General features: G+C 41.5%; 6 protein-coding genes across 7 annotated transcripts; 2 read left to right on the top strand and 4 right to left on the bottom strand.

The window, feature by feature from the left end:
* Window positions 1–958: 958 nt before the first annotated feature.
* Window positions 959–3,333, bottom strand: LOC9634463 (pentatricopeptide repeat-containing protein At3g53360, mitochondrial). The gene is made up of 2 exons (XM_024684449.1): window positions 1,175–3,333; window positions 959–1,123 (listed from the first exon to the last, which is right to left on the bottom strand). Exon 1 carries the CDS (start codon window positions 3,331–3,333, stop codon window positions 1,195–1,197), a length of 2,139 nt encoding a protein of 712 aa, XP_024540217.1. The 3' UTR covers window positions 959–1,123; window positions 1,175–1,194.
* Window positions 3,334–6,721: 3,388 nt separating this feature from the next.
* LOC112349682 (carboxylesterase 1-like) lies at window positions 6,722–7,892 on the top strand. The gene has a single exon (XM_024684532.1). It carries the CDS (start codon window positions 6,844–6,846, stop codon window positions 7,837–7,839), a length of 996 nt encoding a protein of 331 aa, XP_024540300.1. The 5' UTR covers window positions 6,722–6,843; the 3' UTR covers window positions 7,840–7,892.
* A 312-nt stretch (window positions 7,893–8,204) lies between these two features.
* Window positions 8,205–9,253, bottom strand: LOC112349677 (transcription initiation factor IIA subunit 2-like). Of its 2 annotated transcripts, XM_024684516.1 has the most exons (4): window positions 9,092–9,253; window positions 8,740–8,790; window positions 8,392–8,570; window positions 8,205–8,319 (listed from the first exon to the last, which is right to left on the bottom strand). In XM_024684516.1, the coding sequence occupies exons 1-3, from the start codon at window positions 9,218–9,220 to the stop codon at window positions 8,424–8,426; spliced, it is 327 nt and encodes a 108-aa protein (XP_024540284.1). In that variant the 5' UTR covers window positions 9,221–9,253; the 3' UTR covers window positions 8,205–8,319; window positions 8,392–8,423. The 2 variants fall into 2 exon arrangements, with proteins under 2 accessions (XP_024540284.1, XP_024540283.1); XM_024684515.1 differs by having other exon boundaries at window positions 8,272–8,570.
* A 42-nt stretch (window positions 9,254–9,295) lies between these two features.
* On the top strand, window positions 9,296–10,934 carry LOC112349676 (malignant T-cell-amplified sequence 1 homolog). Its single transcript, XM_024684514.1, has 9 exons — window positions 9,296–9,485; window positions 9,671–9,695; window positions 9,818–9,899; window positions 9,966–10,033; window positions 10,091–10,188; window positions 10,247–10,383; window positions 10,447–10,514; window positions 10,569–10,632; window positions 10,683–10,934. The coding sequence occupies exons 1-9, from the start codon at window positions 9,296–9,298 to the stop codon at window positions 10,698–10,700; spliced, it is 750 nt and encodes a 249-aa protein (XP_024540282.1). The 3' UTR covers window positions 10,701–10,934.
* Window positions 10,730–13,859, bottom strand: LOC9634462 (pentatricopeptide repeat-containing protein At1g62260, mitochondrial). The gene is made up of 2 exons (XM_024684512.1): window positions 13,617–13,859; window positions 10,730–13,564 (listed from the first exon to the last, which is right to left on the bottom strand). The coding sequence occupies exon 2, from the start codon at window positions 13,354–13,356 to the stop codon at window positions 10,753–10,755; it is 2,604 nt and encodes an 867-aa protein (XP_024540280.1). The 5' UTR covers window positions 13,357–13,564; window positions 13,617–13,859; the 3' UTR covers window positions 10,730–10,752.
* A 2,867-nt stretch (window positions 13,860–16,726) lies between these two features.
* Window positions 16,727–17,748, bottom strand: LOC112349655 (RING-H2 finger protein ATL5-like; the record flags this gene model as incomplete). The annotated part of the gene is made up of 2 exons (XM_024684448.1): window positions 16,727–17,440; window positions 17,511–17,748. Coding segments are annotated over 2 exons (894 nt in total), but the record flags the coding sequence as incomplete, so codon positions are not given.
* Between the last annotated feature and the right edge of the window lie 8,631 nt (window positions 17,749–26,379).

The raw sequence follows: 26,379 nt of genomic DNA, 5'->3' as shown, positions 1-26,379 counted from the left end.
TTGTATGTTTGTTTGCAAGCGAGCGGTGACTGATCGTGAGTGTCTCGATGGCCCAATCGTCCAGCAAGCCAGAACAATATGATGTTTCTCTGGCAGCATGATGTTCTCTCTAGCATCTATCTAGAGAACAAGGAAAACAATACAACCTTTTAGACTAAACATTGATTGTAGAAACCTCCCTTGACAAGACAAAGGGATTATCCAGCCATATTTTCTAGGGCGGGAGATCATGAACTCGCGGAGATCTGGATCCGTGCTCGCATTGTTTAGCAGCAATCAAGCGGCCTTGTCGGGGAACAAAGGCAAAAGTTTGTGTGTGGAGGAGAGATCGCACCTTGTTGGCCTGGCACATGCATATTAGATGAATGATTTTGCCAACCCAAGCTGCCGCGCTTCATGAGATCAAGGAGGGGTGTTTGTGGATTTTGTGTGGATGATTATGTATGATCTTGCTGGTTGGCCTGTGATCCCAAATGCCAAGACAAACAAGCAAAGCTGGTCTCCTTTCCATTGTTAATTATTTAGAAATAGTAAGTTATCATTACTTTTCCTTTTAGCACTTTTAAGACCAAAACAAACAAAAAAGCTGCTCACCCACGTTCCCTAGGAAGAAAATCCCATCACATTTTTATAATTTGCTCGAGAAAAGTAAAGAAAGAAAAAGAAAAGAAAAAAACAGACTGAAATTCTATATTTTTTTTTATAAAACTTTTGCTAGTGGGCTCCTGTTGCAACTGCTGTACTACATATGCCCCGTTCTGGCATACGTAAGAACTTCACAGTTTGCAGCAGCAGCAAATTGTAAGAACTCGGCCCTTTTTCGCTCTGCCAGTGCTTTATTCTATTTGGCCTCTGGAAGTACTCAGGGCCCTCGTCATCCCTCCCTCTGGAATCAATGCCAGTTACCAATCAAAGGCCCTTCTTGGAAGAAAGCATGGACTTTTAAAAGAACTGAAGAGGAAAGAGAAAGAAAATGCCTCTCTTTGATTGATTGTAAACTTACATCTCGAGTTGATTCGTACCAGTCCATCACGGAGAGCTGAACCTCCCAACTTGTTCTGCCTTTTTCTCGTTGGCTCGATTGTCCGCTAGCCCCGATCATTCGTTGAATCTGGAGAAAAAGCTGCGAGATCGTCGTCAGCAAATGGACGTTAGCGAAAAAAGAGCTGCAAACCTGTTGGTCTTTGTAAATCCTCAAGCTTGTCCTTCTTCTCTGGTGAATTCCACGCCTTGTTCTCGTATCTGAGACTGCTTAAGCCTTCTCTGCTGCTCGCTAAGCCGCTTTCTCAACTTATCAGCCTCGTCTTTCATACCGGCTGCCATGAAGATGCTCGCTAATGCAACGTAAGGCCCGGAGTCAGCAGGATCGATCTCGATAGCCTTCTCTGCCGCAAATCTCCCTCGATCGATATCTCCGTGGAGCTTGCACGCACCCAAGAGTGTCATCCAGATCACAGCCCCCGGCCGAGCTTCCATGTTCGCGATAAACTTCTCGGCCTCCTCTAGCTTCCCGGCTCGTCCTAGCAGATCCACAACGCAACCGCAGTGCTTCTCTGAAGGCTCGATCCCACATTCCTCGACCATGCACAGGAACAGCTCCCAGGCCTTGTCAACCAGTCCGGCATGGGTGCAAGCCAAGAACACGTTGATGAAAGTCACGTCGTTCGGCCTCACACCATCTATGTCCATGAGCGGGAACAAGCCGAGAGCCTCCTCAAACTTCCCGTGTTCTGTGAGTGCCGAGATCATCGAGTTGAAAGCCCCTGTTTCCTTCCGCTGGATCTTCTCAAACACCACCTTCGCTTCGTCACACCGCCCAAACTTGCTATACATGCTGAGCAGCGAATTCGCGACCACCGGAACAGCCTCGAATCCACTGGCAGTGATCTTCGCGTGAGCTCTGCGGCCTTCTTCAACGTCGCCAACGCTGCCACACGCGGCCAGCAACGTCACGTAAGTCAGCTCGTCGGCCTCCACGCTCATCGTCTTGTAGAGCTCGAGAGCCTTTTCACCCTGTCCGTGCTGCAAGTAGAGCGCCATCATCCCGTTCCACGACACCACCCTCTGTTTGTCACTCCGGAGATCGAAAACTTTCCTGGCGTGCTGGAGCTCTCCACACTTCCCATACATGTTTACCACCGCGTTGGCCACCACTGGATCCCTGTCAAGCCCCTCGCCAACGGCGTCCTTGTGGACGAGAGTCCCCTGCTTGAGATCCTTCAAGTTCGTGCAAACCTCCAGCAGCACCACGAAAGTCACGGCATCGGGAGCCATATCAAACTCCTTGCGCATTCCTTCCCGGTAGAGCGTGAGAGCCTTGTGGTTCTCACCATAGTCGGCGTAGACGGAGATCATCGTGTTCCACAGCACAACGTCGTCCTTGTAGCTCCGATCGAAAACCTTCCACGCATCGGCCAGGCTTCCACACTTTGCAAACATGTTGACGAGCGCGGCACCGACTTCTACGTGGTAGAGACAATCCATCGCTCGGACGACGCTCTTGTAGAGCCGGTGCGCGAGCAGCAAGGACCTGAGAAGCGAGCACGCGGTTATGACACTCACAATGCAAATCTCGTCGGGAAAGATACCTTCCAAGTTCATCCGCGAGAACGTCTTGAGAGCTCCAATGCCGTCTCCATTCCTGGCAAATGCGGTGATCATCGACGTCCAGCACACAGCGTCCTTGCAATCCACGCAGTGGAAGGCTTCTTCCGCCGAGAGCAAGCTTCCAGCAGCGCTAAACGCGTTGATGAGCGCGGTGGCGACGACTGGATTGGTTTCCAGCCCGAGCTCTTTGATCCGGCCATGGAGAGAATTCACGTCCACCAAGCTGGAGCACGCCTCGAGCACCGAGACAAAGGTGACGGCGCTTGGAAGAGCCGGCGCCATTCGCTTATACAGATCCAGAGCGTGATCGTCCAAGCCATTGTTTACGTATGCCCCGATCATGATGTTCCAGGAGAAGACGTTCTTGTCAGCTATGGCGTCGAAGATCTTCCTGGCTTCTTGGACAGCGCCACACTTCCCATACATCTGGATGAGGAGATTCTGGACGAATCTGTCGCGGGCGTCTCCCGATCGAGCGATCTGCTGGTGGACCGCGCGGCCGATGGCCAGATGCTCGGGAGCTGTGCATCGCTGGAGAAGATTGCCGATGAATGTCGCCCTGCTGCCGTGACGGAGCTGCGGCAGCTTGCCCAGCGCATCCTCCACATCCTCTATCGACTGCGCAGTGGATTGCGGGATGGATTGAGAGGGATTACCGTGGGAGCTGGCCGCTTTCCTGGGTCGCCTCCTCCATTTGAGACCAGCTTGAAATGACCTGAAACGCATTCTTTGATTCCTTACCCTAACTTTAAATCTCTTAAAGACAAAATATGAGAATAAATGTAAAAATAAAATTTTTTACACTTAAAATTTTATTTATATTTATTCAATAATAATATATTTCGACATGGAAGAAAATTAATAAAACTCATGTATTATTTTGTAAAAACACTCAAAAACATTTATTCACCACCACTATTTAGTGGTGGTTTTATAAGTAATATATGTTAATATTAAAATTAATTTATAATATATTTATAAATTTTAAGGTGTTTTTTACTGTTATATATGATTATTGGTAAATATTGGTAACTAATGGATATTTAATATAAATAAATACATAATAAAATATTTTAGTTTCTTAATTAAATTTATAAAAATTCAAAGTAAACAAAATATTACTACATAAAATAAAATTTTAATTTATCTAATGACAAGTATTTTTAATAATAAATATGATATAAAGCAGTAAAATCCAGTAGTAAAATCCAATCCCCTCTGGTTTTGATGCAAAGAAGAGATTAATATAATGTTTTTATTAATCAATAAATAATTCCCATGGATGAATTTTTTTAGAATCTAATTTGAAAATCAAAATTAACATATATTAACCTAATTTAATGGTTTTTTTAATTCTTTATAATTTAATACATATTTATTCAAATCATTAACAAATGAAGCAATGTAGCTACACTTAAGTTGATTGTAAATGACTTTTCTAAATATAGGTATTTTATAATTTTATAAATAGCAAAACGTTAAAATTCTAAATATAATTATTGAGTTTTATAACTTGACTCACTTAAATATTAAAAATAATTCTTTATTTTTATATAAAAGTAGCTTTTCTGAATTAGAAATAAAATGAATAGTAATAAAGAACCAATACATTAGATATAATAATTTACAAATATAATTTTTAATTTAACATAAAATAATTTTTAATCTTGGACTTTTTTAGAAATAGCAACTCCATGTAAAGTAAATCATGTGAAAAGTAATAATGGTTATGATAAACAATATAACACAAAACGCACAAATGCAAGCAACTTTATGCAATGATGCCAGCTTAAATAATGTTGGATGTAGAAACTAGTTGCGGTTTGTGTATTTCCTTTAAGATTAAAATAATTAAAGCTGATGGTTAGAGTCCTCGCTCCATCCTGACTAATAAAGGCTAAACTGCATACAAACTAAATAGGTCCAGACAACGAAAGGCTTTTGCAAAACAGAGTTGTAGGTTAAAGTGCTGAGACGTTGGTAGGTCGTGAATGAGCATATCATCTAACTAGATCATTGATAGACAATGGATATTTTGCACAGCCAACATTTTTCTAAATGAAAAGACAAATTTCTACATGCAAGGATGAGCGGGCTCTCAAAGATGCAGAGACACTGCTTGCGCTTGACGCCACACACTTGAAGAGTATTCACAGGAAAGTTATAGTCAATGTCACCATAATGTTGTGTGTATTCATATCCAAGGGCGTGTTCGTATAAGGAGCTCAACAAGCTCTACATAAAATACGTGAGCAAAGGTTTTTGGTGGAATTGCTGGGAGATAAGCCCCTCACATGCCACCATACAAATTGGAGGTTGGCTTCTCTCTTTCTTCTCATTATAGCATTTCCTCATCAATTTTCTCTTGATAGCAGGAAGATAAGAGCCTCTTGGCTGTGGAGCTCCCATTTGAGGAAGAAAAGAGAAAGAATGCCATGGCATACTCTCAAAGCATCTCTCAAGCTCGTCAATCACAGTGCTTGGAAGCTGTCCCCTTCTTCTCGAATTTCTATTGCCAGCAGCAAGATCACCATAACCTCCTGTCTCATTCTGGTCTCTACTCGTGGTTCTTGCTAGAGCTGGAATCCATGTTGCACCGGATCAAAATGTGACTCATTGTGATCGTGAGCAATGCGCTCGTCATATGGTTGGATTCACGCTCCAAAGAAGGTTTGCGACCTGATGACGTGGCAAATAAGCTTCCACATGACGTTATCTTTGGTATACTGTCACAGATTGTTTACTATTTAAAACACTATAAAACGAAAACATACTAGAATATACCAGAAAATGCAAACAATGTTGTTTTTCATAGCACTAAACTACTATTGTTACCTTTTGTTTATAAACATATATAACACATTAAGATTCATTTTTCTTAAGAAAACCTAATTATCACTAATTATTTTAGCTTCTTGAGAATATTCTCAAGAAATGGTTGAAATTAAATCTTATAACGTAATCAATGGCTAACAAAGGTTTATAATGATGCATGGGGTGTTCTTCGTGGGGAGAGTGAACGGCTGGTGTGAGGAGGGTCCACTGTGGGGCAGATCCAAACCCAACAAGTCTCTTCGGGGTCTTCTGCCGGGAGTGGGTGTAAACATTTAAACGTTTTACTTTTTAACATTGTTTTTCTCACTATCCTATGGCAAGAAAACCTTGCTAACTTGATCTGTGACACCTTTAGAAAAGAACTCTTTACTGGACGATTCTAGCAAAAATTTGCAGACAGAACATCAAATCCTTGTGGTCGCCCACCAACAAGTTCTTCCTGACGGTCACGTAGTCCCAGTAGGCTCCAGCCTTCATACCTCCTGCTCAGGTACTTGGTCCCTTTGGTTTTATGCCTCCAGATGGGCGCTAACAGACCCAGAAAAACATGTCTAGTCAAGGGCGTGCACGCCGTAGGATGAGTCGGGCAGGGATGCATCCAGAACACGATCAACGCCCCCTTCCCAAGAGCTTGGAGAAATCATCAAATCTGGCTTGGTGATTTGATGATTTCTGGATCATCAGTGGCAGAAATGATCTGGTGATTTCTCAGATCAAGAAGTGACCAGCAGACTAAGAAGAGGTTACTTCTCATCATCATGCTCACTGTTGGGGGTAACTTTTGAGAAGCAAAATTCACAAGGAACTGAACCAAAAATGTGAAAAGGGATCACTTGGCTAATGTTTAATTGGGTCAGTAAACACACCTTTAAGACATCATCTTTTAAATTCTCAGAGCTGGGAACGCTGGCAATCCCGGTCTCTCATCGCACGATCTTCATTTTCAATTCTTTCTTCTTTTCATGGAGGTCTTATAATTTGCTACCGGAAAGGTGATTTACGTTAGCTACAACTCAACAAAGAAATGCTCACTTCACCATAACACATAGTTCAAGGATTAAGTCTTTACATGTATTTTTTATTTTTTATATTTTTGCATGGCATACAATTGCATTTCGTTGCTAGCTGTAAATGAATTGAAAATATTCTCTCTTTTTTTCTAATTTTAAACAATGATTTAAAATTAAAATGTTGTCATAGTTAACAAGTAAAAATAAACTTAAATACCCAGCATTAAGCTTTGAAATTTTTGAGAAATTCTTATTGCGTGAATTTCGTGCAACGGTGTAAAGGTCTTTGACATCAGAGCTGGGGTGGGACGGTGTGTAAAGGTTTTTGACATTCAGAGTTGGAGAGAGATAGATCATTTTAAGCTGTTGTGTAGAAGAAAGGAAGAGAGCTATGGCGCTACTCCACTGGATTAAGGCGTCTCTCCCGGGGCTTCCCATCGACAACAAGGATGATCCAAACTACAACGACTTTGCTGCCACCAGGCAGCCTTTGGAATCCATCCCAGCAATTCCTCACTTTGTACAAGGTGTTGCGTCCAAGGACATTGTGATTGATGAGATTTCAGGCCTCTCGGCACGGATTTTCCTCCCGGAATGCGAGCACGATTCGAAGCTGCCAGTGTTCGTCTACTTCCACGGTGGTGGATTCCTGGTTTTCACCCCAAAGTTTCACTTTTTCCACTATTTCTGTGAATCCATGTCGAGAAATCTCAAAGCCCTGGTGGTCTCTGTGGATTACAGGCTCGCTCCCGAGCACCGGCTGCCGGCAGCGTACCAAGACGCCGCTAGAACCCTGCAATGGCTCCAAGAACCACAGTGCTTGGGCGAGGATTGGATTCGCTCCCATGGCGATTTATCCCGTGTTTTCATCTCGGGCGATAGCGCTGGGGGAAACATCGCCCAACACTCGGCACTGGATTGGTTCTTCCGCCAGGAGCTCAAGAACGTCGAGGAAACGAAAAATCCCACGATCAAAGTCGTGGGAGTCGTCCTCGTCCAGCCTTTCTACGGCGGCATGGACCGCAAGGACTCGGAGGTGGAGTTTGCCAATGGCGAGATCCTCACCATGGAGAGCTCGGATCTCTGCTGGAAGCTCGCGCTCCCAATTGGGGCCGATCGCGATCATCCCTATTGCAACCAGCCCAAGTTCCTGGAGGAACATCGAGTTCCGGGAGAGATGGCGCCAATTTTCATGGCGATTGGGCGCAAGGATTGTTTGTACGTGAGGCAAGTAGAGGTCGCACGACGTCTACAGGGGGCAAACAAGCACGTCCAGGTCGTGGAATACGATGATGCCGGCCATGCGTTCTACTTGGGGCCTCCATCTCCGGCGTTGGATCGGTTCTTCGATGACTTATTTGGGTTTGTGACAATGTGTTGCAAGTGAATTTGTAACAGACTTTCTATATTTTAAATAAACAATCCATGGAACTTTCTCGATATTCAAATCTAGAAGATGTTTTCATGCACGATGTCCTTGGAATCGTATTATTATACGTATTGGATTAACTGTTTCAAATCTGAACTGAAGGGTGGCTGTCAAGATCGCGGTCGCATGGCGCGGTCTAAACAATTGATACATGTATTGAATTAAACCTTGCAGTAATTTTATTCTGCTAATTAAATTTGTGGCTTGGTTGAATTCTTTGAATAAACAATTTATAGAACTTTCTCGACATGGCTCTTTTTCCATGGTTTAAGCGGACGTTCTTTTCCTTGAAGGTCTTGGGGTTCCATCTTGTGGGATCTACAAGAACAAAATGCCCTTGATTTATTTGCTACCATATAGTTATCAGTTAAGCAGTGATTCCACATTGTATCAGCTACAAACTAGATAATCACGAAACGAGAGTGTCCCACGACGCATCTGGTTCATGATTTTTCATTCAGACTGCTTCCATAATACAAAATGCTAAGAGCTTTGCCTTTCACGACTTACTTGATATTATCATTCGTGCCTTCATGGGATTTTCATGCTGGCCGGGCCAGGATCTTGGCGTCGCAGGCAACGATTTTCACCCGATCCACATGCTGGACCTCGTTATCCGTCTTGAACGTCGCGTTCTCCAGCAAAAAGATCCAGATGTTGTCGCAAAACCTGTATGTGCGCAAGTGGCCCTGCCAAAGGAAAACAAGAGGACAAGGAAAACAAACATGAAAAACCAAAAAACATGAAGAATTCAAGTTCCCTCAAGCAATGCCAACGAAAGAAAGAAAAAAAAATCAGAGGCACAAGAAAAGCTTTCTCTTTGAAAAAATTATGGAAAAAAGAGGCTAATTTACAGACCTTGAAGGTTGTCTTAGCTCGCACTTTGCTCTGCAGTGCCTCACCCATCGACTGTAAGGATCCAAGGAGAAAAGAAAAGAAAAAAAACCATTTGAGTTAGTAACGGGAACCAAAAACGAAGAACACGAAACGCTCAATCAAACCAAAAGAAAAGTTACAACTAGCAGACAGAGAAAGCCAAAATTCCCAGTGAGAAACTCAATTCGATCAAGCAGCCAAGAAGAACACGAAACGCTCACTCGATCAAAGCAAAAGAAAAGTTACAACTAACGAAAAAAACAAGAGAAATCCCAATGGAAAACTGAGATCTCATCTCATTCCACAAAGAAAAAAAAAAGGAAGAGAAGCTTACTTTGTCGAACTGCATGAGCACACGCACGGCGAGAAGAGGAGGAATGCTGCCGTTCGTTACCATCTCGTCCAGAGCATCCGTGAGGCCTATGCCGATGGTGGATTTGCGATAGAGCTCCAAGCTGCCCATCTCCCTCGCTAGTCGCTAGCGCGCGCGCCTTTCTTCTCTCTCCCTCCCTCTCGCAGCTCCAGGCGCGATGGAGCGATGGCGGAGCTCAAACTCTCACGACAGAAAACCCTTTATATATCTCTCGACCTAGAGCTTATAACTGCGCATTGGGGCTTTATATACCCTAGGGTGCGCTATAAAGCCCCCTTTCTTCCCCGCTCGATCCATCGCAGTGCTCGATCCGAGGAGCTGAGGAGCGGCCGCTGCTGCTGCGCACGCGATCGCGGTGAGTTTTTCGATCGGATTATCGGATTGCGCTGGCTGTTTGCTCCTCGATTCTTCTTGCCCGACTGTTTTGTTAACTATGAATGAATGTAGTTAAGTTTAGGATGTTTCGTGTTGTGAACTTGTGGTTGATTTTTTTTTTTTTCCTTTCTTCGATGTGATTTTTTTTTTGGTTTTGCTCTCCAGGCTCCAACTTCGAAATGTTTAAGAAGTAAGTACGATGGACTTTTTTTCTACGCATGTTTTTTTTTTCTCTCTTTTTTTCTGTGGTCTTTCTTGCTTAATGTTTCCTGGAAATGGAAGTTAACTGTGTGTGTTTTTTGTGTGTATCAGGTTTAGCCAGGAAGAGGTAACCGCGCAGAATCAGGTGAAAGCCTCCGTTCAAAGAAAAATCCGGCAAAGCGTTGCTGAAGAGGTAAAAAGAAAAGTTCTTTCTCGAGTATTTCTTTCCGAAACTTCAAACTTTGTTTTGTTTGTGTAGTATCCAGAGTTGGAGCCCGTGCTTGATGATATCCTGCCGAAAAAATCTCCGGTCATCGTTGCTAAATGGTGAGCTAAGCTACTTAAATCGGACATTTCTAACCTTTTGCGGTTCAACATTTGCAGCCAGAACCATGTCAACCTGATACTCGTCAACAATGTGCCGCTCTTCTTCAACGTCCGAGACGGTCCTTACATGCCAACCTTGAGGCTCCTCCACCAATGCAAGTTCGTAGCCTGAGGAGAAAACGAGCTAACGGTTTTCGCTTTCGTGATCTCCAGACCCGACCGTGATGAAGAAGCTCCAAGTTGACAGAGGAGCCATCAAGTTCGTCCTCGCCGGAGCAAATATCATGTGTCCCGGACTGACTTCTCCTGGAGGTGGCTTGGACGAAAGTGTGGCAGCCGAGGCACCTGTGGTACGATTTCACGATTCTTTGACAGATAGCTTCTTCTCACACTCGTGTTCTCGTGATTTCTAGGCCATAATGGCGGAAGGCAAGCAGCACGCGCTCGCGATAGGCTTCACGAAAATGTCTGCTCTCGACATGTGAGCCACCGGTTTGCTTGGAAACAATCAAGCTAAGTGTTTAAACTCTCGCAGAAAGAATATCAACAAAGGGATTGGAGTGGACAATATGCACTATCTCAACGATGGACTCTGGAAGGTATGTAACACTACCAATGGATGCTAACGGAAAAAAAACTCTCTTTGCAGACTCAGCAACTCAATTGAGACGACCCCGCGAGAAACTTAGACGAAGAGACGAAGACGAGAGCTTTTCTTTCTAGAACACCGTAAGATGTTTCTCTTTCCGGATTGAAGCGTAGATGTTTGATAGAAGGACGTAAACTCCAGAGCCCTCGGGATCCAGTGCTAGTGCCTGTTTTGCAGCGCTAGCTCCTCGCTGGAAATCGCCTTGAGTTTTGCAAGCTCCCAATAAAGTCGTCCACACGGTGGTATTCGGTCGATACGGCATGCTCGAGACGAGCTCCTCGGCAAAGTTGAGCTGCTTGGATCGACCCAAGAGATCGACAATGCAGCAGTAGTGATCGATCGAGGGGCGCAGCTCCAAATCTCTGGTTATGAAAAAGAAGAGCTCGCGAGCTTCGTGCAAGAGCCCCGAGTGACTACACCCGGTGAGAATGGCCACGAGAGTTACCTCGTTTGGCTTCACTCCTTCCAGCAGCATCGCCCGTACAAGCTCCAGGGATTCGGGAATATACCCGGCCTGGGCGTACGCTCCAATGGTGGCGCTCCACGACACCACGTTCCGGGCGGGCATATTCTTGAAGAGGTGCCTTGCCACGTGTGCGTGGCCGGCCTGGGCGTGGGCCGTGATCATCGAGTTGACCGCCACGAGGCTGTGGTGGGGCATCTTTTCCAGCACTAGCATGGCCTCGTCCACGTGGAAATTCCCGGCCAATGCCTGGGCGAGAACGTTCCACGTCACAACGTCGCGCTGGTCCATGGAATCGAACACGTGGCGGGCGTCCATGGGCCGGCTGTTGCTCCCGTACGCCTGGATCATGGAGTTGTACGACGCGGTGTTGGACAGTGGCATGGCGTGGAAGATGCCGATCGCATTTTCCAAATGCCCTTGTGCGGCATTTGCTGAGAGGACAGTGTTCCAGGACACGGCATTCCACTGGGGCATATTCCTGAAGACTTGACCTGCAGATGCGGCACCTAAGGCGGTCATAGTTATGTTCCAAGAGGCGATGCTCTTGTACGGCATGGAATCAAAAGCGGCCTTTGCTTGTACGTCATGCCCCTCCCGGGAATATGCCGTGAGAATCACATTGCAGCAGACGGAGTTTCTGAAAGGAATCAGCCGAAATGCCATTTCCGCTCTGTCAAGATACCCATTCTCTGCGAAGGCCTGGATTAACACGGTCCACGAAACCACGTCCTTTTCGGGAATCTTTGCGAACACTCTCTCGCACATGTCAAGATTCCCACTCCCGGCATACGCTCCAATAACGGCTACCCACGTCCAGGAATCCCACTGTGGCATCCGATCGAATATCCGGCACGAGTAGCATAGTTTCTCCTCGCTTCCGTACGCTTCGATCAGGGCATTGGCGGAAACAACACTTCTAGCCGACGATAAGTCAAACAGCTCTTTGGCTTTATCCAGATGCCCCCCTTGGGCATTTGCTTGTACGATGATATTCCAGGCAACAACATTCCACGCCGGCATTTTCTGGAAAAATTGTGTAGTCGATTCCAGATTGCCTGTCTCCGCAAAAGCGGCGATCATAACCGTCCATGTAAAAACGTTTCTGACGGGTGTGTTCCGGAACAGAATCTCGCACTCGTGAAGAAGCCGGCACTCGGCATAGCTCTTGATTAGCGACGTATTATCATCCTCACCGCCACCTTTTCTCCGTACAAGGCTTTCCACCGCAATCGGGCCTTCGTTTGCCGGCTCCAGAAGCTGCCCATACGTACGGCGGGCCTCAATCAAGCATCCACTCTGTGCCATTGCGGCAATTATCGTGTTCCAGGACACATTATCCCAGTACGGCATCTTCCAAAACACAAACTTGGCTTCGCCAACCTCGTCGCAGGCGTCGAGCATCGCGTTCCACAAACGCACGGTCCGTGCCGGGACGGAATCAAATACAGACAAAGCTAACGCAAGATGCCCCCTTTCGGCATACGCGGTGAGCATGATCGTCCAGGACACGACATTATGCTGCGGCATCAGTTGCAAGATCAAGCAGGCTGTGGTGACGTCCCCGTGCGATGCAAATCCATTCAGCATAGTGTTCCAGCAGTAGTCGTTTCTTTGAGGCATGGCGCGGAAGAGATTCTTTGCATCCTGCAAATGCCCGGAAAGGGCATTTGCCTGAAGCATGCTTGTCCACGATACCACGTCCGGATTTTTAATCGCGTCAAATACAGTTCGTGCCTGGGAAACATCACCAGTTCTACCGTACAAGTTGATCATTGCGTTCATCGACGCTGTGTCTTTCTCAGGTATGAAACAGTACAGGTTTTCGGCCTCGGCAAAATGCCCTTCCTCGGCAAGTGCTAGGATCACAACGGTGGCCGCCACGGATCCCACCTGCGGCATGCGAGAGAAGAAGAATCGAGCATCGCCCAGATGCCCGTGATGGGCGAACGCCGCGACGATGATGTTCCAGGAGAAAACATTGCGGCACTCGGCGGCATGGAAGACCTGGAGCGATCGATCCAGGCGGCCACACTTGGAGTACATGTCGACGAGGAGATTAGAGAGGAAGACATTGCTGGCGTGGGAGGAGGCGAGGATCTGGGTGTGGACGAACTCGCCCTTGTGAGGATCGAGCGAGTCGCGGCACTGCTTGATCGCGCTCGCAAAGCGCGATACTTCTTGCTTAGATCTATTCAAGGTCACAAACATGAGCTATAAGAAAGTTCTCATTGTGATCTTAGATAAACTACCATCTCTCCAGGAAACCTTGCGAGAATGATCTTCATGGAATGTAGATCTTGTCCCCGGGATAGATCCTATCGGGATCGCTGGTAACGCTCATGTTGGCTTCGAAAACATCGTCCGGGGACAATCCATACTTGTTCGCGATAGAACTCATCGTATCACCTTCTTTCACCTGGAGAGGAAGAGCTCAAGCTCACGAAGAAAACGATGTATAGGATACGAACCTCGTGATACTTGGACTTTTGTTTCTGGTGGCTCGTCCAGGCGAAAACTGAGAGGAGGATCGTCGCGGCGGCGGTAGCAGCGACGACGAAGTATTTGCTTCGTCCCGTGTTCTTGGCTTGATCTTTCTTTTTGGAGCGATGATCGTCGTCCTGTGGCACGATCCCGTCTTGATCGTCATCTTCGCGCGACAAAGACGAGGTGGAGGACGAAAGCTCCGAGTTTGCATCGCCATTTAGGAGATGGTGGTGAGCGCTGGGAATGGAGGCACCGTTCTCTCGCTTGACGTTACTGATCTCTGAAAAAGAGGAGAAGAAAAATCTAGAAAAATCGTTTTTGGCTTTGCCATGGAGCAAACCTTTGAGAAACCGAAGAACTAGACATATTTGTCCAACATCTCTTCCGGAAGGATCTTTCAGTGTGACCCACTGAACCGCGGTCCCGATCGAGATTAGATCACGGATGGGAACGAGAGATTTTCCCACTGGATGGCTGGAGTGATCATCCAGAAGTGTCACCTATGAAGATCAAGGAGATAGAAACACGAATAAAAGGAGAAGAAGAGAACTTGTTACCGTGAGGCAAGAGTCCTCCGACGCCACATCCAGTCTAAACTCTGCCAGCCATTTGGAACTTAAGTTCTTGAGCGGCGCCGTTCTAGCCTAGAGAAAGAAATCCATCATCCAAAACTCTAGAGATGGATAAAAATAACCAGCATTTTACCTGTTCTTTGCCGATCTGTAGCAAAACAGAGGGCCGCGCATCGATCTTGACAGAGAGATTCCTTCCCTCCACCACGGATATATGAAGGTGCCCCAAGCACCGCATTTTCTTCGCGATGGAACGAGCCCTAAAACTGCCAGAGGCACTACAATGACATTAACGGTCCAGATCTCGCCACGGCGAAGGAGTCCAACGGTATGGTTTTAAAGTTGAGTATTTTGATATAACTTTGATATATTTTTCTAATAATACTAAAATAATATGTGGTCAAAACTTTTGTTTATCTATGTGGTATAGTAATTGATATATTTATTTTTTCAATTAATATAAGCATTATTAAGGTATTAATGAAAATGTATGACCTGTTTTAGCTCTTTTGGTGCCTGATGGGCATCTAAAATTAGTATAGAACATGACAAAAAATTATTATTATTTTGTTTAAGCTCTCTCAATGATGTTGTGAGGGCCAAGTAAGCACTCACAATGTATAATCTAAAATCCATTTTTCTATTTATAAAAGGGTACTATTGTATGTTTTTGGCAGAATTGCACTATAGCCAAGGTGCCATGCTTGACATAATGTTAGTAATGCTATGTCCTACAGCCATGACATTATATCATCACCACAACACAACCAAGACCAAATCCATATACTCCCCCTGATACCCCCTTTTATTGTTACCTAGCCTTGGGCAACACAAACCCAAGTTATCATTGAGGGCCTGCAAAGTAAATGCTAAAGCTACAGTAACACCAAAAGCATCAACACTCTCTTTTATAAGTTTGGTGTGCTAAGATATGGTTTAATACTAATCTTATTTTTAAGATGAACTTTGCTATTTGTTTGGTTAGCAAGAGCTGGAGTATTTTCTTTTTTAGTGATAGACATGTGGATCAATGTATTTCAATTTCTTTCTGATTTGTGCTCTATAGTTTAAGCAAAAATGTTGGTTTTAATGTTTTATAATTACCATTATAAATTATAATTATCTCAAACAGAGAAAATGGTTATTTGTATTTGTTGTCCACCATACTTTATTTGGTGCTTTTGCCTCATATGTAACTATATTACAATCATTTTGTATAGTTAAAAATGTAAAAATAAGACAATTTAAACAATATTTATTACTAGACCAAATTGCAATTTTTTTCTCAGTATATAAAACTAAATTTCCATCATTTTGAAGAATAATTGAACATTCACCAATATAATCTATTTTATTACTTGACTTCCATAATAAATACTTTCCAGAGTAAAGAGCAAGCTGACAATTAGATTCTAATATTAATAAATTTTTACGATTTGGGGATGTTATAAACTGGCCTTTGTAAAGATAATTATTTTTAAATCCAGCATTTAAAGTAGTTAAAGTAGTATCACAAATTTTGTAAGGAGAATAAGAGTTATTATATGTATTTATTTTATCAAAAGAAAACAAATAATATCGTTTTTGAATTAAAATATATTCAAGTTGATATACTCTAGATGTAATTCGGCATCTATCAGAAGAAGCACTAATTATATCATCTCTATATTTATTCATTAAATTACTTATTGCATGCCTCATAGAAGTACCAGTAACATTTTTACTAATTGAAGATTGTCCGGATGAACAATATGGAATTTCACCATCCATGCGTTGAAAAGTTACTAGAATATTACCTCTTTCACCAATATTAATAACTTGTATATCTTCATAATTTCTTGGATAATATGGAATTATTGAAGTAGAGATTCTATTATGTATTATTTGAATTCCCTCATCAATTATCATTCCAGTTTCATTACGAGTTAAAGTGTTATTATTTCCAAATTCTAGACTCACTTTCCTTTTTGCAGAAACAATTTTAAGAATGAAAAAATACCATATAAAGTGTTTTCTTTTGTATGACATTTTTTATACAAGAGACTTCAATTAGTTTATTTACTCTTTTTTTATTGTTTCTACCAGATTATGCTTTCCTTGTTATATATTAAAAAAATCTGTAAAAGAACAAATAAATATCTTTACAATATTTTTCCCCAGCTACTTTATAAAAGTTTAAAGTCATAATTGTTTTCCTTTTTAAAATATTAAAACCTTTTATTTTCTATTTTCTAGCTGATATAATGCTGGTTTCTATAGCTCACCTTTTTTAAACTTAATAGTTTATCAATAACTTTTTTTATTTTTCTTTCTATAATGGTTCTATGAATTCACTTAGTTTTTTTTTATCATTTGACTCTTTCCTACATCAATATACTTGGAGAAGTTAATTGATTGAGGCAAATGCTTCCTCCCACTGATATTGTAGGTCAAACACACGACTTCACTCCTTTATCTCTTTAGTCAAAAAAATATAGAAAAGAAAAACCTACAGCACAACACTGAAAAGAAAAAAGAGGATAGACAAGAAACAATGCTTTTAAGCTTGACTCCGACTTTTCAGCACGGAGTTCAGTCCGATTACGGAAGAGAATCGCTTTGCTGCTGCCTGTTCCTTCGAAACGAAAAAACACGGCTACTCGACCACGAACGTCTCATCCTGCAATCCTCTGGCGACGACGACGACGATGGCAGCGAGGGATTTTGATCATCCGGGGGAGCACCAGCTCTCGAGAACCTCGCAAAGATCGATCGAAACAAGGGGCTCCCTTCCTCGAGACTGGAGCTCTTCTTCCTTATCCCCGATGTTACTACTCCTCCTGCGCGATCAGATCCTATAGTGGCATGATCTTCTAGAGGTGGAGAGGATCCATCTTCGACCACTTGGGCGGCTGCTGGATCGATCGAGACAACGATCGCGGCCGGATCCTCAACCTGGGCTCGACACAGGGGGCAAACGTTGGAGTGGATCGAGAGCCAAGTATCGATGCACTCGACGTGGAAGCCATGGCCACACTTTGGAAGTATCTTGACGTCCTCGCCCTCTTGGAAATCGCCCAAGCAAACCGCGCAGTCGGACGATACTCTCTTGCTCTTGGAGCTCTTGTAGACCGGGAGTCTCTGGATGAGCGATTTCGAGAGAGCGGGGGTCTGGATCAAGAGGGTCGGCTGCTGCTGCTGCTGCTCTTCGGGATCGCGATCTTGTTGATGGTCTTGCGGAGGAGAATTCGACGTTTCTGGGATTTGGGGAGAGTCGCCAGTGATCCAGGATTTGTAGCAAGAGGCGAGGAGTCTGTAGTAGCTTACCAGCAAGAAGAGAATGACGAGGAGAGTGACTAGAGCAACCACAACCGGCGTGATGCTCACTGCTGCTGTTGCCATAGCGTTGTTGTTGTTGGAAATGCGGTGACCATCTTTGTGATCTTCGTCTAGAACTCGAGCGTGATCCATGGAGGAATGGACTCTTCCCCAAATCGGGGTTTCCACTCTTGGAACTTTTCTTCCACTCGGAGTAAAACTTTACCTTCGTATCGTCATCTAATAGAAAAAGTTAACGGGATTTTAGGGTTCTTGGCTAGGGTTTTGGAGTGTCGCCGCCGCCAGTGCTGCCGCCATGGTATGTATTCTCTGTTTCGCTTTCTCAGCGTGGCGTTGATCGATTCTCCCGCAGCCGTCGCACAAGACGTTCCGGATCAAGCAGAAGCTGGGGAAGAAGCTCCGCCAGAATCGCCCAATTCCTCACTGGATAAGAATGCGGACGAACAACACCATCCGGTAAAGCGCTTTAGATTTCTCATCTCCAAGAGAAAATTTCTCACTTTCTTTCGTTTCTCCTTCCGAATTTGCAGCTACAATGCGAAGAGGAGGCACTGGCGAAGGACCAAATTGGGTCTTTGAATTCCAGATCCAGTTCGATCGATCGATGGTAGTTCTTTCGAGATCAAATCTCTGTTAAGTCGAATCTTGGTAGGAGTTTTTGTTGATCCTTGAGGAACGTCAGACCAAACAAAGAAATTTTAGTTTTCTAGTCCATAAGCGATGAGACTGGTTCGTGCATCTCGATGTGCTTCTATAAAGTTTAGATCAAAGCTCCAAGATCAAAGCTGCAGAGCTTAGCAGATTTCCATCACAGTGAGATGGTGAAGACAACCGAGTTTGTGACGTTGAGGTGGGGGCTGGCATGGAGTTTCTCCAGTGCTGGAGCAGTGAAGAGTGGATCTGGCGCAAGTTCTTCGGGGCTGGGACGAGCAGCAGCGGGAGTTTTTTGGAGGGAAAATGCAGTGCATTTGAGGTGCTGGAAGATCTTGGGAGTCACTTGGAAGCTCGATGCGGCCTCTTTTGCGATCCTTGGATCAACGAAATTCTGATGGCAACAAAAATATGGATAAGTGCAGCTCTTTGGAGCTTGGCATTGAGGGTATAAATATAACATTTTTGTAAAGATAATTTGCTGTTGATAAAAGTAGTAAACTTAATAATATTTTAAAGAGTTTAAATTGAATATTTTCTTTTCTAATTTGCTAAAAACTAAACATAAACTTGTTTACATTTTAAAAAAATATCACCATCAAGAAAAAATAATTTCACTTTGTAAAGTTTGTAAATACATATATATATACATATACATACATATATATGTGTATATATATATACATATATACATATATATATATATATATATATATATATATATATATATATATATATATATATACATATATATATATATACATATATATACATATATACATATATACATATATATATATATATATATATACATATATATATATATACATATATATATACATATATATATATATATATATACATATATATATATATACCTTAGGTAGGTAATACACTAATTATAATACTATAATATATGGAGTGAATCAAGTCTATCCATTGTTGTATATAAGTAGCTCATATTAATGGAAGTGAGGGGCATTGCAATTTGTTCATAAAAAGTAAGGCTTTTTAGTAGTGTTTTACTTTAGTGTTCAAAATCATGCTTTTTGTTTTTATTTTTTCATTCTCTTTTAGATTTAAATTTGTATTAACTTTTTGCAAGATTTAGAATTTTAGCTATCACTATATTTAGATTTGTTCTTTCTTTTAATCTTCATTACATTCTTTTTTTCTACCATACACACTCTCATCAATTAAAAAGTATGTCATTTGAGGCTATTGATGCTATTTCATTGAATTAAGTTTTTGGTGTTATAGGGTATGATTATATTGATGATACACCCCTCTTTTGTGTGTTGTTATTTCTAACTTTTGTGGGATGTGATGTCTTATTCTCAATGTTCTTCTACCATTTCTTGTTGATATGAAGCATAATCATGATATTGATTGGCAAACTATAGATAATGCAATTTAATTCTTTGAGAATGTTTGAGGATTAAGTGGAAGATGATGTTTACAAGCTCAAATGGATTCTAGATTGTGATAAAAAAATTGATTATTATAAAAATAGTTATAGAGATGAATTAAAGATTTCACAGAGTAGGTGTCAATCCTTTAAGCTGCCATCTAATCTTTTTTCTTTACTTTTTTCTCTTTCCCAACTTTTTCTTATTTTTTGGTTTATCTTGTGATTTTAATGTTCCTTCCTCATTTGCAATATTTTCTTTTCTTGACACATTAATCATTTTTTACTCTCATGATTCTTATTTTTAATCTAGTGTTGAGTTAAGTGTTTTCTATCCTACTAATACTAATTTGAATGTTAAGTATGTATATGAAGCTGAAAATCTTATTTTTATTTCTTTTGGTAAAGTCTTTGATCAATTCTAGTATTAAGGATTCCTCTATTCCAAGTGTTGAGTCACTCTAGCTAGAGTTTCAAATTAAGTGCATGCTTTTAATTGTGAGTGTCATTGAGAGTCTTTGTTTTATTATTGCTACTAAAGGGTTTATATATTCTTTTGAGAGTGTGGACTTTTTTATTGATTTTCTTGTCTCAAGTGTTGAATTATATGTTAAGGAGGTTGAGTAGTGTGAATCTCTTATTTATCTCGTGCTACCCAAAGTATTTTATCACAATGTAAGCTCATGAATTTGAATTTCTTAGGTTGAATTGTGTGTTGAGGAAATTGAACAATGTGAATCTCTTACTTATTTTGTGCTAACTGAAGTATTTTATCACAACGTAAGCTCCTAAATTTAGACTTCTTGAAATGTTATATAACCCAATACTATTCAAACTCAAGATTGTTTGACCGATTAAAAAATGGGGTGCACTTTTATTCATGAGCCAATTCTTTTTATATTTGAACCCTTATAAATCGTATTTTAAGTTTTTCTTTTTGGTTTCTTACAATCCATCATGCTTTTCTAAAAGTTTTTTTGAGTCTTTCTTTTTGGTTATTTACACACAATAGATTCTTTGTTCATTAGGATTTAAACATATTCCTTTCTTTTCTCCCATTTCTACTTTGAAAATTATTGAAAATTTCTTTTGATGCTTCTTTATCCACTTTTTCTTTTTCCATAATGTTTTATCCTCCCTTTTTCTTGCTTTTTTCTTTTTGTCCTGACACTTCAAACTTTTTTATCTTTAGAGGAAGGGGTAGAGGGGATGGATGAGAGTCTGACTCTGACAATGGAGTGAGGACGAGCGGATATAATAGTGGAGAGAGGATAAACAATATAAATTGTGAAGTAAGGACAAATATAACAAATATGAACAAAATATCCATCCTTTACATAGTGAAGTTGAATGAATGCAATACTGAAGTGAAGTTAAATATAGAAGAGTGAAGACAAATGCAATAAATCGGAATGGAGCCAATGTTTTAGTTTTTTTTTCTTTCGAGAAGGGGATAAAAAGGATGTGGAGGACAAATGAAGTGAGTTCGACCTCCCATATGTGGTATTGGATGAGAACAACAGTTGTGAGTTTAAGTTAATACAGATCTTGGATATTAACTAAAGGGAAAACGCAAAAGTAAATTCTACTTATGATCGTGAGTCTAAGTTAATGATGGTCTTAGAGGAATAAATTTAGAGATAAAATATATTATTTGCAGCAATAGGCTACAATGGCTCTCAAATCCCTTGCTTCAGTTCAAAGTTATGGCTTTATAGTTAGTTTGAGCATTTGGCAATTGCATACGAAGTTGCAACTGGTTTATTGGGATTCCGTAGTTGACTAATGCTTGTGCTATAACTTTAGATTTTGTTTTAGTAGTAATTATCAGTAACTTTGTTGATGGTTTTGTGGGAGTTTTAGATTTTTGCAATAGTTTATAATCGCCTAGCAAAAGCTCCAAATGTTCTATTTAACTTATTATCATCACCTTTTCATCTTTAGAATTGGAGGATGGTGTAAGGTTTGTATATATATGTATGTATATATACATTAATTATGGTATTATAGTATATAGACCATCCATTGAGACTGAATCTGGTCCATCCACTCTTGTAAATAAATAAAAGTCTAAACTTTAATTAACATACCTATCCTATATCCTAATCACTCATAGTTTTATTATAATTTCTTTTATAAAAATTTTGTAACATGAAAATCCTTTTTTTTAAATAGTATTTATATAAATATTATATATATCTAATTGATATTTTAAAATATAAATTTATAAAATGTGAGTGTATGGAGATAGAGTATAGAAATGTGCAAATCAATTAGCCCAAAAACCCTAATTTATATAAAACAGCAAGTGGTTCAAATTGAAACCAATTTGATAGCTATCAAAATCCCACTATATTAATTTTAATATATGGCATTGTAGCCATACATTTGGACCTCATATCATCCCCTTTTCTCAAAATGATGAAAAACAATTAAAGTTCTTAAGTGGAGAAACTAGGATTTAGAGGAACATTATAAGGAGGTGTCAATGGATCTATAGGTGGTGTCAATTGTTCTTAATCCCTTTATACAAAGTGTTTTAACTATTGCACATGCACAATTTCTTGAGGATCAACTTGTTAAACATTATGCCGAACCTCATAAATTTGTGGTATAACTTGCCATAACACCTGATACAGTCTCTTTCGTTGAGTAAGAAACCCCTTAGATAAACCATGTATTGTAAGATTGGGAAAATAAACTAAAACTAAATCATCCATTTTGTATTTTACAGTAATTGCAAATGCATTAGCAAGAGCACTGACTTCCACCTAGCGAGTCAAGTAGTCATAAACAATAATGACATACTCAATATTAGCAATTAATAATGGAAAAGGCCCTATTATATCAAATACCACCAACTCAAATGAACAGGAAATTATAATTGACTCCAACTATCCTTTCATAACACGAGAGGGAGTATTATGAACTTGACACCAAATACAGTTACATATATATCAAATAACATCACATTGCATTCTAGCTAATAAAAATACCTATACAACTTCTCAATCACACAACAATGTCCTATATATTTGTCTAGAATAAAAGAATCATGGTAGGCATGGAGAAAGAGTGGAATAAAGATCAAAGGCACTACCAGTCGTAAATGATTATTAACATCTATCCTTACAAAGTAAAGAAAATTATTCTTAAAACAATATTGAGAATGTAAATGCCAGAATGGTAAGTCATTAGTAAGTGATATAGAATTCTCAAACCCATCTCAAAACCTTTGGATGCACGGCTTAAACTCCTGGCACAAGATCGCCATCTTAAGCTCGGACATTCCTTCTCGAATCTAGAACCTTTTGAGCCTTAAAAAGTAAATATTGCTTCACCCCTTGTGAACATTAAACATTAAGTATAGCAAATGTTGATGGCATGGAATTTTTGTCCAAAAAATCCACAAATGCTAAAATAACAAACTCATCAAAAACATGAAAATAGAGCAAAAAAGGAAAAGGACCTTAAGAAAGGGCATCATCATCAGTTATAAAATTTCTTAGGCGATGAACACTATCAAAATCATAATCTGAAACTTCAAAGCCCACGAAATAGTATAACTAACTAAGTTCTTTCACTTCAATAATAAAGTAATTACAACATAATCACTTAAGAATTATGTAGATATACATGAAGTTTCTCGAAACCTCAAATGAATTTGCTTATGCCTTTTCTTTACTTCCACCTACATTTTACTCTACATAGCTCTAGAGTGACAAATGTACCACTTGGAACTGGATTGAAAGTTTCTCATGCTCCAGTTCTAACACACAAATTAGTGGTCAATCCGGGGGGGTCAACCAAGTCAAGTTTCTAGTCATCGACTGTGGGTCTTTTGGATTTTGATTGTTTTTATGCTCTGGTCATGTCAATCATCCAGGGGAATTCAAGTGAAGAGCTCCAAAGTCTATATGAGAGTTTACAGCCAGCAAACAACAAAGGGAATCAAGGAAGTTTGGTGGCAAGTTGTTGATCCAAGACAAATGACTCCCAAGTTCATGAGAAAGGTTGAAGTGATCTCAAGACCATGGTTATCTTATGATTCTGCATTGTTGTTTGAACTTACATTTTAGACCTTAATGTGGGAGGATCCAAGATGAACACTTGAAGAAACAGAGAAAAAGAAATTTGTCCCAGCCATGATGCACCCGCTGTTGTGTACTTTGTCATCATCAAAATGGTACCAAGTACAGGGCAAGGTACAATTATGACATAGTTTGCTTTTTTTTCTCTCTCTATTTTTTTGTTTTTCTCCCTTGGACATCTTTGAGTTGATTCTATCCCCTTGCATCTTTCGTTCATTGTCTTCTTTTCCTTGCCTCTCTTCGTTTTGAGGTACTCAAAGAGAAAAGCATCTCTCTGGTTGAGTTTCCGAGAGAGCTTTGCATCAACAATTCATGCAAAATGAAATACCATTAGGAGTTCTAACATCTCAAGGCTTTGTCCTTCATAGCAAATCCTTGGATGTTTGTGTTGGCATTTCCCCGTTCTAGTACGAGTGAAATCAAGTAAGAACATGGTCTGTTAGGAGGTCTCAAGCTTTTAAGTGGAGTGGCAGATCATATAAACAGTGTAAATTATTGGATGTTATAAACCATCCAGGCATAGCGTTCAAAAACTTGTATTGGCAATTGAAAGGGCTGGCCATTGGGCTAGGCAATGCGAGGTAAGCTCTTACGAGCTGTTTTTCTGTGATGTTGCAGCCACAAGATCGAGACCTCACAAGCTACGAAGATCTTGCAAGACAGAAGCTTGACAGGGTCCACAGACGTGTCTGGCCCCAAACATCTTCAGCAACAGCCTTGTGAAGCGTCTCTCGACCGTCCCTGCTTCAAGCCCACAAGCCCTAAATCAACAGCACGTCCTCAAGCTCAGCCACGATACATCCTCAGTCGTGACGCCATAGCTCCAGCCACAATTTCAAATGTGACTGTCACCTCGTCATGCCACGTAAAGTGCCAAAAAGTGCACCACACACGCATGAGACCAGCCGGTACTCATCGTTGACTGACAGTTCACCGGTCCCAATAGTCGGAGTGCGAGACCGGCTCAACCTCGTCCCCGGGACCCCAAGACACGGCCTCGCCTCCCGATTCCTCGACCGCCCCCCGAGTCAGTAATGAATTTCTGCAACCAGGCAGGGACACCATTCTTGAATCATGATCGGTGAGATTTGGCAATAAACACATGGGGCAAGAGCTCTTGTGGATCTCACCCGTTGGCGTTGTGGCGAGTTTTGGTGGGTCATGATATCGGTAAGATGGCGAGGAAGTCGCCCCGGGGGGTGATCGGCCACCCTCGGGGGAGGGGGAGGTCGCTTGATACGTACCCAAGGTTGGTGCAGGCATAGGACTTCAGCAATCCGAACTGTGTTGCATGTGTTAAGTTTATACCAGGCTGCGGCCATTCATAATATTTTTCTTTAGCAATCATACACACCTTTTCCTTATAAAAAGTCCCGGGTTAAAGGTGACTATAAACATGTATCTAAAGAAAGGTGTTTTAAAATGTTCAAAATGCATCTTATGAGTTGTATGTTCCGCAATTTATTTCCAGGCATGCTGAAACTTCTTCAATGGAACATGAAAGCCCGAATGAACCAGTTGCCTTGGCAAATGATCCAGCTGACCCAGCTGGTATTTTTCACAACATGCTGCTGTTGTGTAAGACACCGAAGCTGCAGAGCCACACCAGAAAGAAATAGAATGTATAGCTTCCAAAGTACAAAGCCTGCAAGCAGTCTGATCGTTGCAAGTGAGAGCTCCAAACAAGTCACCATGCTGGGTGGTGATATTGCTTGAGGTGCGGACCATATCAGTCAAGGCTGCTCCAATAGCCCTGGTTGATGGATCCCAGATAGATAATTTTGCACAAGAGCATACCTAAGTGTTGGATAGGTAGCTCTTCCAGCAAAGTCCAAGAGCTGCTGGAGCTGGAGCTGGAGCTACAATTGGAACTGGAGCTGGAGCTGGAGTTGGAACTGGAGAAATTCTGGAAAGAGGATATCTCTTGGCTCCAGCAATTATGATTACGAGGGAGAGCCCTAAGAAAACTTTACCTTGCTCCATTGTCTATGAACTATGAACTGACTGTTTTGACCTTGGAAACCTGATATATATAAAAGTCATGAAGAGGGCCTCGATATTTCCCCACCGGCTGGCAAATGATTAGAAGTAGACAATTATTTGACAACAATTATATACTCAAGGTTATTTGGTATTATGCCTGGCAATTATTATCTAGAAGCATATGAATCAGCTATTAAATTAAGAACATAATGCACATACCTATACTACCCAATGTTTGCTTATGATACAAAAAAAACGTTAGAGCAAACTTTAATAATTATGGTCAAATAATTTGTCCACTTCTGGAGCCTTTCTCCTGACTCTTATATAAATTACTATCAGGTTTCCAAGCCAAACCATACCATAGACAATGGATCAAGGTAAAGTTTTCTTAGCGAAGCACTCTCCTTTATAATCACAATAGCTGGAGCTGATAAATCTCCTCCTTTCAAAATCTCTCAAGTTCCAACTCCAGTTTCAGCTCCAGCTCCAGCTCCAGCACTTGTTGATGGATCCCAGATAGATAACTTTGTGCAAGAGCATACCAAAGTGTTGGCCAGATAGCTCTCCCAGAAAATTGGAGCTGCTCTCAGAGCAGCCTTCACTGATATGCTCCACACCTCGAGCAATATCACCACCCAGCCTGGTGACTTGCTTGGAGAACTCACTTGCAATGATCAGGCTGCTTGCAGTCTTTGTACTTTGGAAGCTCTGCATTATATTC

The sequence above is a fragment of the Selaginella moellendorffii genome, unplaced genomic scaffold (assembly GCF_000143415.4).
Source record: "Selaginella moellendorffii unplaced genomic scaffold, v1.0 SELMOscaffold_41, whole genome shotgun sequence".
In the NCBI taxonomy this organism is placed as follows: domain Eukaryota; kingdom Viridiplantae; phylum Streptophyta; class Lycopodiopsida; order Selaginellales; family Selaginellaceae; genus Selaginella; species Selaginella moellendorffii.
This window is presented reverse-complemented; position numbering and strand designations above follow the sequence as displayed.

Coding starts and splice junctions, on each gene's coding strand:
- LOC9634463 (XM_024684449.1), bottom strand. CDS start 3,333: ATGCGTTTCAGGTCATTTCAAGCTGGTCTCAAATGGAGGAGGCGACCC.
- LOC112349682 (XM_024684532.1), top strand. CDS start 6,844: ATGGCGCTACTCCACTGGATTAAGGCGTCTCTCCCGGGGCTTCCCATC.
- LOC112349677 (XM_024684516.1), bottom strand. CDS start 9,220: ATGGGCAGCTTGGAGCTCTATCGCAAATCCACCATCGGCATAGGCCTC. Junction 8,791..9,091: donor TGCTCATGCAGTTCGACAAA/GTAAGCTTCTCT, acceptor GGATCCTTACAG/TCGATGGGTGAGGCACTGCA. Junction 8,571..8,739: donor GAGCTAAGACAACCTTCAAG/GTCTGTAAATTA, acceptor TTCCTTTGGCAG/GGCCACTTGCGCACATACAG.
- LOC112349676 (XM_024684514.1), top strand. CDS start 9,296: ATGGCGGAGCTCAAACTCTCACGACAGAAAACCCTTTATATATCTCTC. Junction 9,486..9,670: donor CTGCTGCGCACGCGATCGCG/GTGAGTTTTTCG, acceptor TTTGCTCTCCAG/GCTCCAACTTCGAAATGTTT. Junction 10,034..10,090: donor CCGGTCATCGTTGCTAAATG/GTGAGCTAAGCT, acceptor CAACATTTGCAG/CCAGAACCATGTCAACCTGA.
- LOC9634462 (XM_024684512.1), bottom strand. CDS start 13,356: ATGTTTGTGACCTTGAATAGATCTAAGCAAGAAGTATCGCGCTTTGCG.